The sequence below is a fragment of the Polistes dominula genome, unplaced genomic scaffold, assembly GCF_049000335.1.
Source record: "Polistes dominula isolate Pdom_NZ unplaced genomic scaffold, Pdom_raw_medaka contig_25, whole genome shotgun sequence".
Lineage (NCBI taxonomy): Eukaryota > Metazoa > Arthropoda > Insecta > Hymenoptera > Vespidae > Polistes > Polistes dominula.
In genome coordinates this window covers 300,259-312,640 of record NW_028301094.1, presented here as the reverse complement: position 1 = coordinate 312,640, position 12,382 = coordinate 300,259, and the positions used below count along the sequence as shown (strand labels likewise).

The 12,382-nt window shown below is 27.2% G+C and overlaps 3 protein-coding genes across 10 annotated transcripts; 2 read left to right on the top strand and 1 right to left on the bottom strand.

Annotated features, from left to right (window-relative positions):
• Positions 1 to 279: 279 nt before the first annotated feature.
• Positions 280 to 1,390, top strand: eca (transmembrane p24 trafficking protein eclair). The gene is made up of 4 exons (XM_015332056.2): positions 280 to 532; positions 603 to 823; positions 900 to 1,046; positions 1,129 to 1,390. Exons 2-4 carry the CDS (start codon positions 647 to 649, stop codon positions 1,276 to 1,278), a joined length of 474 nt encoding a protein of 157 aa, XP_015187542.2. The 5' UTR covers positions 280 to 532; positions 603 to 646; the 3' UTR covers positions 1,279 to 1,390.
• Positions 1,391 to 2,050: 660 nt separating this feature from the next.
• Med (Smad/Smad4 homolog Medea) lies at positions 2,051 to 7,448 on the top strand. 8 transcript variants are annotated; one of them, XM_015332097.2, is made up of 12 exons: positions 2,051 to 2,538; positions 2,633 to 2,851; positions 2,930 to 3,078; positions 3,170 to 3,449; positions 3,639 to 3,917; positions 4,395 to 4,532; positions 4,772 to 4,960; positions 5,019 to 5,198; positions 5,275 to 5,529; positions 5,626 to 5,907; positions 5,988 to 6,118; positions 6,217 to 7,448. In XM_015332097.2, exons 2-12 carry the CDS (start codon positions 2,785 to 2,787, stop codon positions 6,295 to 6,297), a joined length of 2,031 nt encoding a protein of 676 aa, XP_015187583.1. In that variant the 5' UTR covers positions 2,051 to 2,538; positions 2,633 to 2,784; the 3' UTR covers positions 6,298 to 7,448. The 8 variants fall into 8 exon arrangements, with proteins under 8 accessions (XP_015187583.1, XP_015187585.1, XP_015187586.1 ...); XM_015332099.2 differs by having other exon boundaries at positions 2,629 to 2,851; positions 3,660 to 3,917; XM_015332100.2 differs by having other exon boundaries at positions 2,629 to 2,851; positions 4,802 to 4,960.
• Positions 7,449 to 10,675: 3,227 nt separating this feature from the next.
• Positions 10,676 to 11,860, bottom strand: mRpS26 (mitochondrial ribosomal protein S26). The gene is made up of 3 exons (XM_015332113.2): positions 11,559 to 11,860; positions 11,206 to 11,467; positions 10,676 to 11,132 (listed from the first exon to the last, which is right to left on the bottom strand). The coding sequence occupies exons 2-3, from the start codon at positions 11,448 to 11,450 to the stop codon at positions 10,724 to 10,726; spliced, it is 654 nt and encodes a 217-aa protein (XP_015187599.1). The 5' UTR covers positions 11,451 to 11,467; positions 11,559 to 11,860; the 3' UTR covers positions 10,676 to 10,723.
• Between the last annotated feature and the right edge of the window lie 522 nt (positions 11,861 to 12,382).

Below are 12,382 nucleotides of genomic sequence, written 5' to 3'. Positions count from 1 at the left end.
GAGAAAATTAACTTCATTAAAAAAAATACAATTATAAACAAAGATAATTATGCAATTAGATAATTTCCTATGTAAGATTTATTTTATTATTGTCTGTAAATAATAATTATATGATTTATTTATTGATTAGAAATATAATTAAATTATTATTGCAATCTATAGGCAAAATAATGAACGAAATAATTAATATTTATTGTATAACAATAATATAGTGAAATATATTAGACTATCCTATCTATGTATTATACAATTAATGACGCCACGTATGAATTGAAATGTTGGCTATTGATTGTTAGTAGTGAACGTCCATGTTTTCTTGTGTCACACAAGATTTATTACAAAATTGAAAATAATTGAAATAATAAAAATATAAATTGTTATAATATTGATTAAAATCATGTTAAAAAAGGAACTATTCTTGTTCTTCTATTCTGTGTTTTTGTTAATAATGGAAATGGGTTATACTTCCATATCGGTGAAACCGAACGAAAATGTTTTATTGAAGAAATTCCTGATGAAACTAAAGTATTAGGTACAAATATTATTGTTCATATGTTTATTTATATTCTTAAATAACGGATAATTTCATTTATTTAATATAGTTCATTATAAGGTGGAATTGTATGATCCAAGAAGTGATGGATTTATGAAAAGTAGTACTGGAATTGGTATGCATGTTGAAATTAAAGATCCTGATGACAAAACAATACTTTCTAGAGTTTATAGTTCTGAAGGAAGAATCGCATTCACATCGCATACACCTGGAGAACATATTATTTGTTTATATTCCAACAGTACTGCATGGTTCAGTGGGACACAGCTGGTAAATTATATTACTTACACATTTATCAAGGTTTATATCATTTTGATGTGGTATAATTAACAATATGATTTCACAGAGAGTACATTTAGATATACAAGTAGGAGAGCAAGCGATTGATTATGCTAATGTAGCACAGAAAGAAAAGTTAACCGAATTACAATTAAGAATACGTCAACTTGTAGATCAGGTCGAACAGATAACCAAAGAACAAAACTATCAACGAGTAAGAAACTTATGAAACAAAATGTAATTAATAGTTTTAGTAGTATTTATTTTTAATTATTCTTTCTAATTATTCATTTCAGTATCGTGAAGAACGTTTCCGACAAACATCAGAAAGTACTCATCGACGTGTGTTTTGGTGGTCTCTCGCTCAAACAATTATTTTATTAATTATGGGTGCTTGGCAAATGAGACATCTTAAGTATTTTTTTGAAGCTAAAAAATTAGTCTAATAACATTTGTAAATTATCATTTCTTTGATACTCGTCATTTTTAATAATAGTGATAATATATCATTGTAAAATATTGTATCGTATAATACATAATATTATATTTTTTTCAGAACATTTGTTTAAATATGTTCCATTATGAAAATTTCTTATGAAAAGTTTAAAAAACATTTGTTGTTTAATTATTCTAAATGATTAGATTAATTTTTTGCTCATTTAAATGTTTATAAGTGATGTGTGTGTATATATATATAGAATCAGAAGTATTTATCTATAATTATTATTATGTGATTTTAGTTTACATTAAAAAATAATTAAATTGAAATAACAAATTTCAACCAAATGAATTATAAAATTGAAGTAGTAATGTATCAGGCATAAAAGATCATAAACACATATTTATATACCATGTTTTTACAATAAAGATACTTCATATATATATATATTAATAAAAATATTATTAATTTAATTAAACAATCAAAGAAAATGCATCTGTACGTATATATAATTATATTTTCATATCTGTCATATTATAGTAAAAAATCTCCAAAAAGTGTATAGAGAAATTTATGTTTAAAATCTCATAAAGCACAACCTGATTTGTACCTAGTAAAGTCTTCTTAAAATGTCAGATTTTAAATTTGGCGCGCATTTAATTGACGTATCAAAATAAGGGTTATATTTTCACTTGTATCATATGCTACGATAACAAATCTCTAAAAAGCACATAGAGAGATTAGCGTTTAAAGTCCAATAAAGGTTGAACAACCTGATTTGTACCTAGTTGAGTCTTGTCGAAGTATCGGACTAATTCGTATTGACGACAATCGTTATTTATTCGTATATTTAAAACTTATATAAAGCTAGGACTATTGTTGCAAGATAGGTGTATATATATATATATACATATATATATATTTCAATTGTAACTTATTTAGATAGGACCTTTCTAAACTTTAAACTGGCAGTTTATAAAGTGCATACATTAAAGTAACATGCTAACCTACGATATAGTGTAACGTTAAACTTAAATTGAAAAAAAAATGTTTATCTACCTTTTTTATTTTATAAATATACGGACTTTAAAAAGTCACTAAACTGATGCTACAATAATATTAAGGTTTATTAATAATACAATATTTATCAAGTTCTTTCGTGTGGTTGTTATATATGATGGTTAATATATGAAGGATATACTTTTGTGATATTACAAGAATCATTTTTGCTAAACTATTTCATTCAGTCGACTTTTGTTTGCAAAAGGTGTGATTATCGTTTATTCATGCTCATGTATGTCGATATCGATGACATAATTTTTACTTCATTGTTTAATATGTTTCTTTTTTTTTTCAGATAGATTGTATATTCTGTATACATAAGTGATTGAAGATTGAGTATTTTGTTGCTAGATGGTAAAATTACCAAATAATATTGCTTTGCATTTATTAGAAGGAAATTCAAGTGTTGCATTTAAGCGGTGGTACTTTATCCACCACGGCTTTTACAGAGATGGTTGGATTGGCGGGCGGGGGAGGTCACCTTTATCCCTCGCCCCCAATGCAACCTAATCCAGAACGTGAGTATTATCATTTTTTTTTATTCCCTTTTTGTATTTCTTTTAACCCTTATAAATTTGTATATTTTTGTTTTGTAGTTAGAGAAATGTCCGGAATTGCACCTAGTGCTCCGACAAGTGCGGATGCTTGTTTAAGTATTGTGCATTCTTTAATGTGTCATCGTCAAGGTGGTGAAAGCGAAGGATTCAGTAAACGTGCTATTGAATCATTGGTGAAAAAGCTTAAAGTAATTGTATTGTATATTCGCTTGATCTATAATATTTAGTTTTTCTAATAATACTAAATCTATTTTAATTTGTGTTCTATTTATGCGTTAGGAAAAGAGAGATGAGCTAGATAGCCTAATAACAGCAATCACTACGAATGGAGCACATCCCAGCAAATGTGTTACTATACAAAGAACGCTTGATGGCAGGTTGCAAGTTGCTGGACGTAAGGGTTTCCCACATGTCATTTATGCACGGATCTGGAGATGGCCAGATTTACATAAAAATGAATTAAAACATGTGAAATATTGTCAATTTGCTTTTGACTTAAAGTGTGATTCAGTATGCGTGAATCCTTATCACTATGAAAGAGTTGTTTCACCTGGCATAGGTAAGTTGTCTTTATTTTACGTGCTCATCTATATTGAAATATTTCAATTTTGCATTTACACATTGTTATTATATATATCTGTTTATTATATTTTTGGCGTTACTTGCTTGATAAGCTTTTGTGAGCTCAATAGTAGTAGCACCATAAGAGTAAATGATTTATTATTGTGGCCTTGGTGTATGATGGAAGGGGTTGGTTTCCCCCGCACAGACCCATTCTTTGCAGACCTGTCTGGATTGTCGCTGCAACCAGGAGTAGGTGTTGGACCGGGCAACAGATTGGTCAAAGATGAATATACCGTTGGGGGTGGTGGATCAGCTGCTGCCGGGACAATAGGAGCGGCTATGGATGTTGATGGTGAAATGAATCAAACTATTCAACACCATCCGCCTGCACAACCACCTACAGCAAATAACACACCACAACCTCAACAAGGTTTCATACCAGGTTTAGCACCACCTAATCCAAGTAAGTTAAACATTTGTTCACCTAATTCAACTTGATTTTATCGTACATTTATGCCAGTGCTATTTAACTAAATTAAGATTTATATACTACTCATGTATCAATTTATATTTTTTATATACAAATATCATAGGTTTGAATAGTACTGGCTTATGTAAATGGTATGTATACAAGAATTCATAAAAAGATATGTTGAAATGCAATAAAATAGAAAAAGAAATGTTTTTTGTACCAAATATTACAAATGTTCCAAATATGGAATATGTTTCAATAAATATAATAACATGACTATATATATATTTTCCATAGCACAAAATTTTGACTGCAAGTTATGCGCTATTGCGATAATAAATATGCTATTATTCTATTACTTTATTTCAAGTATACAATTATTGCTTTAAGGTATATTATGTTATTTTGCAGTTTTACATTTCATTTTTGCTTGATTATTTTCTTTTTCTTTTTGTTGTTGTTGCACAGCTAATGGTGAGGGTATATTTGGCAATAGTGGGGGAGGGAATAGTGGTAACCCCCACACTAAATTGGACGACAATAATTGTCCTAGGCAAACTTGGATTCCTACACCTCATCACTCTTCGACACATAACATACATCATCGTACGTATATAATAAAAAGCTTTTTTTCTGCTTTTATTGTCTTTTTTATTTTCTTTATTCAGCTTTCGCTTTGTATTATAGACAATTAATTGAATAATCTCTATAGTAATGCAGCAGAAATGATTCTATCTGAAATGAATAATTTTCAGAAAGACTGGGTAAAAACTGTGTGAAATTTCGAATATGATATTAGTACATTTGTATTATGTATTGTGTATGAGTCACATTTGATTTTACAGCAGTAGTACATCCAATGAGTCACACCGTAGGTAGCCAGCAGCAGTCAATAAATGCAGCCAGTGGAAACAACAGTACCCAAATATTGAGTCCACCTCAGGGACAATCAACAGATACATTTTATGGAACCACCCCTCCTCAAGATATTAATCAACCGTCAACAAACGTTGAGGCCTTAGCAGCTTCCTTAGGTATATTTTCTTTTTCTTTAGTTCGTTATAGTAATAAATAGACATAACATTATTTTAGGCGAAAGTCAAAATTCTCCAGTGTCGCCTGTACATCTTCATCATTCAAATGGATTTACCGTTGGCACAGCAACGAATTCATATAATTCCGGAGCTCCACAATGGACAGGAGCTAATACACTTACTTACACACAAAGTATGCAACCTCCAGATCATAGACATCTTCACGCTACATCTTACTGTAAGCTTAGATTTAGTATTATGTCAAAGAATTTGTCTAATAACTTGTCTTTCTTAATATATTGCCAATTAAATAGGGGCTAGTCATGGTGGAGACGTTGCTGGAAATATTGGTGGATTATTGTCTACGCAACCAGCTCCTGAATATTGGTGTTCTGTTGGTTATTTTGAACTAGATACACAAGTAGGAGAAACTTTTAAAGTAAGCAGCGGTTGTCCAACAGTTACAGTCGATGGTTATGTAGATCCAAGTGGAGGTAACAGATTCTGTTTAGGGGCATTAAGTAATGTACACAGAACAGAACAAAGTGAAAGGGCACGTCTACATATAGGTATACATTTAAATATTAGATATTAGAAAAATCTCAGCTACCCTATGTACTTTTATGTATATATAATTTCATTGAATTGTATTCATTTGACTTCAGGAAAAGGAGTAGTGTTAGACTTAAGAGGCGAAGGGGATGTGTGGTTAAGATGCCAAAGTGAGCATAGTGTTTTTGTACAGTCTTATTATTTAGACAGAGAAGCTGGTCGAGCACCTGGAGATGCGGTACATAAAATATATCCTTCTGCATATATTAAGGTGTTTGATTTGCGTCAATGCCATAAACAGATGAGAGGACAGGCAGCTACAGCGCAAGCTGCTGCTGCCGCACAAGCTGCTGCTGTTGCTGGTCATCTTACGCATGGAGCACCTATAACTAAAAGTTAGTGTCTGTCGTCAGTGCAAATGTACAGTTAAATATTATTATCCAACAATTTATAAATATAAATCAATGTTGTATAGATTTAAGTGCAGCTGCTGGTATTGGAGTGGACGATCTTCGACGACTTTGCATCTTACGTTTAAGTTTTGTGAAAGGTTGGGGTCCTGATTACCCAAGGCAAAGCATAAAGGAAACTCCATGTTGGATTGAGGTATAAAAAGTATTTACAATATTAGCATATGAAAAATATTACATGTGTTATTCTAATGACTAATAAATAAGACACAAGATTTATTGTATTCCTCTTAGGTACATTTGCACAGAGCTCTTCAATTGTTAGACGAAGTATTACATACTATGCCAATTGATGGTCCACGTGGTATTGAATAATTTTACATACATTTTGATAATATACGAAAAGAAAAGAAGAACAAAGGTCACAATGTTAGAGATGTGATGATGTGCAAAATATACATTATGTATGTAGAGGGACTTTTAATATGCAACACATTCTTAAGATTTTAAATTGAAATAATTAAATTTCATTGAAACAAGTGTTGGAGAAAAAAAAAAAAAGAAAGAAGAAAAACGAAACAGAACAGAAAAAAATTGAGTTTAAAATACCAATTAAAATTCGTCTCAATGGTTTACAGTATATACAGAGCGAGTCAGCTAAGATCGACCACTCGAATGAATAATTTCTACATTAAAATTGTATTGTAATTTATAAACTTAACTGACTCACCCTATATATGTTATTAAATTATAGAAATAAAATGTGTGCCACGGCCTTGTACTATTTCAATCAATGTACAAAACTTAAACAAAAAGTGACATTATTATTTTTGAATCAAAAAGTTATATTTTACTCTGACGAAATGCATCTGCAAAAGAAAATAAAAAGTAAAAGAATAAAAATAAAAATGTATTTTAGTAGACATTTGGTCTCTCTTATTATATAAAGCTGAAATTATTTAAAAAAAAAGAAAAAAAGAAGGCAGCTATTTCAACTTGAATAAAATGCATTGAGTATAATAAAATGAAAAGAAAAGAAAAGAAAACATGTAAAAAAATACATTTTCAAAAGAAATAGTCATAATCTCATTTTATTGAGATCATCATCGTTGATGATAATATTCATATCAATATATGAGATTTATCTTTTAATATAGTTTGAAATACGTAATCTGCTAAATACAATGAACTTAACATTTGTAATATATCATTTGGAAGAAGAAGAAGAAGAAGAAGAAGAGAAGGAAGAAGAGGAAGAAGAAAGAAGAAGAAAGAAGAAAGAAATGAGGATATTTGAGTGCATAATACAGAGATTTATTCTAGAGGTGCACTACCGTACAAAATCCTGTCTGATGATAGCCTTGAGACATAGAATTGATATAATAATCATCGATCGTACAAACTATTATACACTATAAATAGATAATATCAATACTAAAAATCTAACTTAAATATGTGACATATATTTGATTAATTCACATATGACTGAATTGTCAGTAATAAATACGATGATAATAAGCATATTATATAGACGAGCTCTTATTAAGTTATTACATGTTACCTGGAAGCTATTTTAAAATCATTAATAATATTTTGCACTAATTTGGTATTGTGCCATTAGAATAATCCCTCTATAAAATCATCCTTTTTTTTTTTTATAGTATAAAACCAAAAAAAATTATAATTATTAATATTTACATTGTAATAATTAGCGTAACAGTGTTTTTATAATATTAATAATGCTCATTTCGTCAAGAATTATGCTTTAAGAATTGAAAAGATTTATTAATTATTATTATCATTGTTATTATTATCGTTCTTGTTAGTACTATCATTATTATTATTATTACTATTAATAATGTTATTAATACTTCCACCAGCACCACCAATACTACTATTACTATTATTATTATTTTTATTATTATTATTATTATTAATTTTTATTTAGTTATATGTGCATTATCGTGAGATAAATTATAAGATCTACATATGAATGTTGAATAACTGTAGAAATGACTGAAAAGGTCTGTAAATGTAAAATCGTCTTTGATTTCAAGCAAATTGAATTATCATTATTGTATTAGAGTACATTTAATCAATTTAAAACGAGCATCGATATTTACTGCTGTCATAAAATAGTGTAGTTATGTAATTATACATACCACATTTATCAGCCATTATTCTTATTATTATTATTATTATTATTACATATAATATATATTCGTACAAAATATTTTAATACACATGGTAGTATTGTCAAATAGAATGAAGTTGACCAAATTTTATACCAATATATATATATATATATTACATATATTTACTTATTCTGATTTATTTCAAAAGAGTTTATTGCTTGTTTTTATCATTTTCTCAACTTTTTGCTTTATAAAGATACGCTAAGCTCTGTCATTCTTTTTTTTGTTGTTGTCATAAATCAGTAGAGATTATTTGACTGTTTAATTTTATATATATATATGTATATAGGATGTCCTGTAACCAGTGGTAGTACAAGCGAACAAGGGGTGATTTTGTGTAGATAAACTGAGTCAAAAATATAGAGTAAGGCTTATTATTGCTCAAAAATAAACTTAGTTTTTTATGTACAATCATTTCTACTCGCTTGTACCATTAATTACAGGACATCCTGTCTGTATTTCTTTATTAAATAATAATGAAGATATCGTTGATTGAATGGACATTAATGTCGATAGCCGAAATGAGCTATCCGTTCGCCAAAGTAAGCATGAAGTTATTATATATTGCTTCTTTTTTGCGTATAAGTGCAAAATATATAATCCTTTTTATTAAATATATATATAGCGTTGTATTTTAAAAGTGAAATTACTAATATCACTAAGAAAATGTGATTTGTGAAATGGATGAATTACAAATAATTTAAAAAAAAAGAAAAAAAAGAACATATATATTGTTAAAGAAATGAATTAATGGCAGATAATGTTACCAATTAAGTTAAAATTTAATAAAAAAAAAAAGGAAAGAAAAGAAAAGAAAGAAGGAAATCTAAATCATTGCTAAATAATAAACGGAAGCGTTTGTTTTATTATTTGACCAAGAGGGATATTATATATCGTGAACGTAAATTCAGCAGATTTTTTAAATATATATCTATTGCCAATTTCGTATTAAGAATACATGTGCCATCATTTTCATACATATTATACACGAAAAAAAAAAAAAATAACAAAAGAACAAAGATAAATAAATAAGATTTAGAATTTTCTACAAATTCTATATTTTTCAAGAAAAATCCATTGAACTTGAACAGAAATAAAGTAAAGTAAAATAAAATAAAATAAAATAATAGTACTTCAATTAAGCTTTAAGTAACACGCATCAAATTAGAAGATACCGATAAGAATTGAAGTCTAATAAGATTTTTGCAAACAACATAAATATTTATATACCAAGATGTCAATCACGTATACGGCTTAATTAACATTTGTCTATTATTAACTCTAATAATTTTTTGAGAATAATTTAACGAACAAATATTTTCAATAACGATCATAATTTCTTGAAGAAAATATTACACCTCTCTTTGAATCCAAGTTTCAATAAACATTAGTGAAACTGGTATCAAAGTGCAATAATAACAGCCCATTTTCTTTCTTATGTCAGACGTATTGTAGTTGATAGATATAAAGTAAATTATACCATAGAAATTTACAATTATACATTATGAATGAATTTAATTAATAGTGGTAAGATATATGAAACAGACTGGTATTTATATATACCACATATTTTACGATATTAATATCATATAAACAAATTTGTTTATATGCGAAACATATATATATATATATAAATATGTAGCATTTTTAAATGCAAAAGCTTATGCGAGATATAATATACTATAGGTTCTTTGATATGACTATTTTCTTCATTTTTTTAAATCGAGAAAAGTCATGTGATTATACGGAATCAATTTATTAAACGTAATCTTTAATATTTTGCAGTTTGAAATTATGTTAATCGATGATTCTAAGATGAAACAGTAGATTATTATCTATTCTGATTTTCAAGCAGTAGAATTATAGTATATTAAGAAGTATAAAAGTATATTAATATAATTCACTTTTTTTTTTTTAATGTGAGTTTTTCCTGTAAATATTTTTTTTATATATATATTTAGAAATAATCCTTCAAATATTTTTCAATATAGGAACAAAAGTTTTCTTTTTTTTTATTAAAATAATAAAATGTCATAGAACACAACATCATTTGTTTCTACGCCAAAGATATTCTAATAACATAAACTACAGTATATGCTATTATATAATAAAACCAAGTAAAAAAGATAGTATATATATATACATAATTTTTTTCGTCGTTACTTTTTCACAATTAACAGTGCAGACAGAATTACATTTTAATCAATGTTTTTATACTACGATTTTATTCAATGCAAATATAAAAAAGATGTATAGTTAATGCAAAGAGTATAGCAAGTGATATTATAATCTGTCGGAAGGTACATAAGTTCATAGAATTTGAGTGAATATGTTTATAAGAGATTTTTTTGTTATGATATATATATATATATATATATCATGATCATTTTAAATAAACATATTCCAAAAATGATGAACAATTTGTTTGATCTATCATGTATATTTTAAAAACCAATATTAAAATGAAACATAATAATTAACATTACAACAAAATATATTCATTTGTAAATATTAATAGACACGAAGATAAAAAGCAAAGAAATTAATTCTAAAAGAACTCATTTTTATTTTGATTTTTATTTATATTAGCTAATAGCTTTATTATTTTATACATTTGTTTCTTGACCATTGGTGTATTTTCCTTTATAAATGTTTCCCTTTAAATCTATAGCATAGTCATGACTGACAATGTTAGTTAATGCTTCCTCGATCGCTTCATCTATATTTTCAGCAGTTATGAAAGTTTTTACTTCTTCTTTAAGCTTTTTAACATGCTCCTCTATTTTTTGCATCTTCGATAAATCTCTTTCCTCTTTTTTTATTAATCTTTTCAATACAAGTTCTTTGTTTGCTTTCTTTACTTTTGGCAATCTAACTTCTCTTACTTTGGCTACTTTCTTGTTCCATTCATCATTTATTAAATTACACTTTATAAAATCATCTTCCGCTTGTTTATTTATAACTGTTTCATCAAATTGTTCTTGATTTTTCAAAAATTCATTTTCAAAATGATTCCTACAAACAAATGTATAAAAAACCATTATCTTTATTATATTAATTTTCTTGTAAAAAAAATATATTAACTTACATAAGCGATTTCATAGATGTTCTGTAATTATTAAATAATCTTTTAAGTTCTAAATATTCATCCGTAGGTATCTGTGGTCTTTGAGGTACTCTGAACATCTTGGTCTTTGCAGTGGGTAACCAAATAGGTTTCCTTTTCCATCTAATGCATTGCATGTAAATTACATTTGGTACAAAATGTTCACTCTTTATAAGATTGCCCAATGTTAAAGAACAAACACCGCTTATTTGTTTTACTCTCAACATGTTTGTGTATAAATTATCTGTGTATCAAATAGATATAGTTTTATTAAATAACAAGAAATCTTTAAAGTATACAATTAAATTTAATATAATAATTAATTACATAAATACCTTAGTTTATCAGTAATAAATATTTCACTTATTAAATGTAAATTGTTAAAGACAGGTCTGAATCTCCAGTGCGCATATTTGAGGTTAGGAATAAGTTAAAGACCTATCTAACCTATACTGTTACCTACCTAAACCATGAAGTAACGTTTGGTTACAAGTAAGATACATATATTTATGTACATATACATAAATATATGTTTTATATACTAATATACATATACAACGATTATATCTATAATAAATTAAATATTTAATTATTCAATTGATTATTTTTGACATTTTTATTACAAATCAAGTGAATTTGATTTGCAAAAAGTTTAATTTGAAATGTAAAGTCTACACAATAATTAAATTATATTCTCTTTTTTTTTTTTAATTCTTTATATATGTACATAAAATATATTTATTATATAAAGTTTATATTGCACCATTATAGGATTACATTTTATTACATATTTTAAAATTAAACAAATGATAATAATATGTAATAAAAAAAAATATTTTAATGATAAAAAAAAGTAAAATAATTAGTGATAAAATAGGATGTTAATAGGGTCGCGTTAAGCGCCAAAATTCAAAACATAGTTGGAGTGATGTAAATTTAAAAGTAAAATATCCATCTATTTAGGTTTTAACAAGTATCGAAGATCATACACATATCTGTATAAAATGTATGTGTTATATTTATGTTTATATGCATGTGTAGGGAGAAATTGCAGGTAAACGTGAGTGAAATAATTAGGCTGCGCGTTTTGAGGACCTCATTAAATTCAAAGCGCGAATGCGCCAGGGCTCTTTTGCTTATATATGTATATATATATATC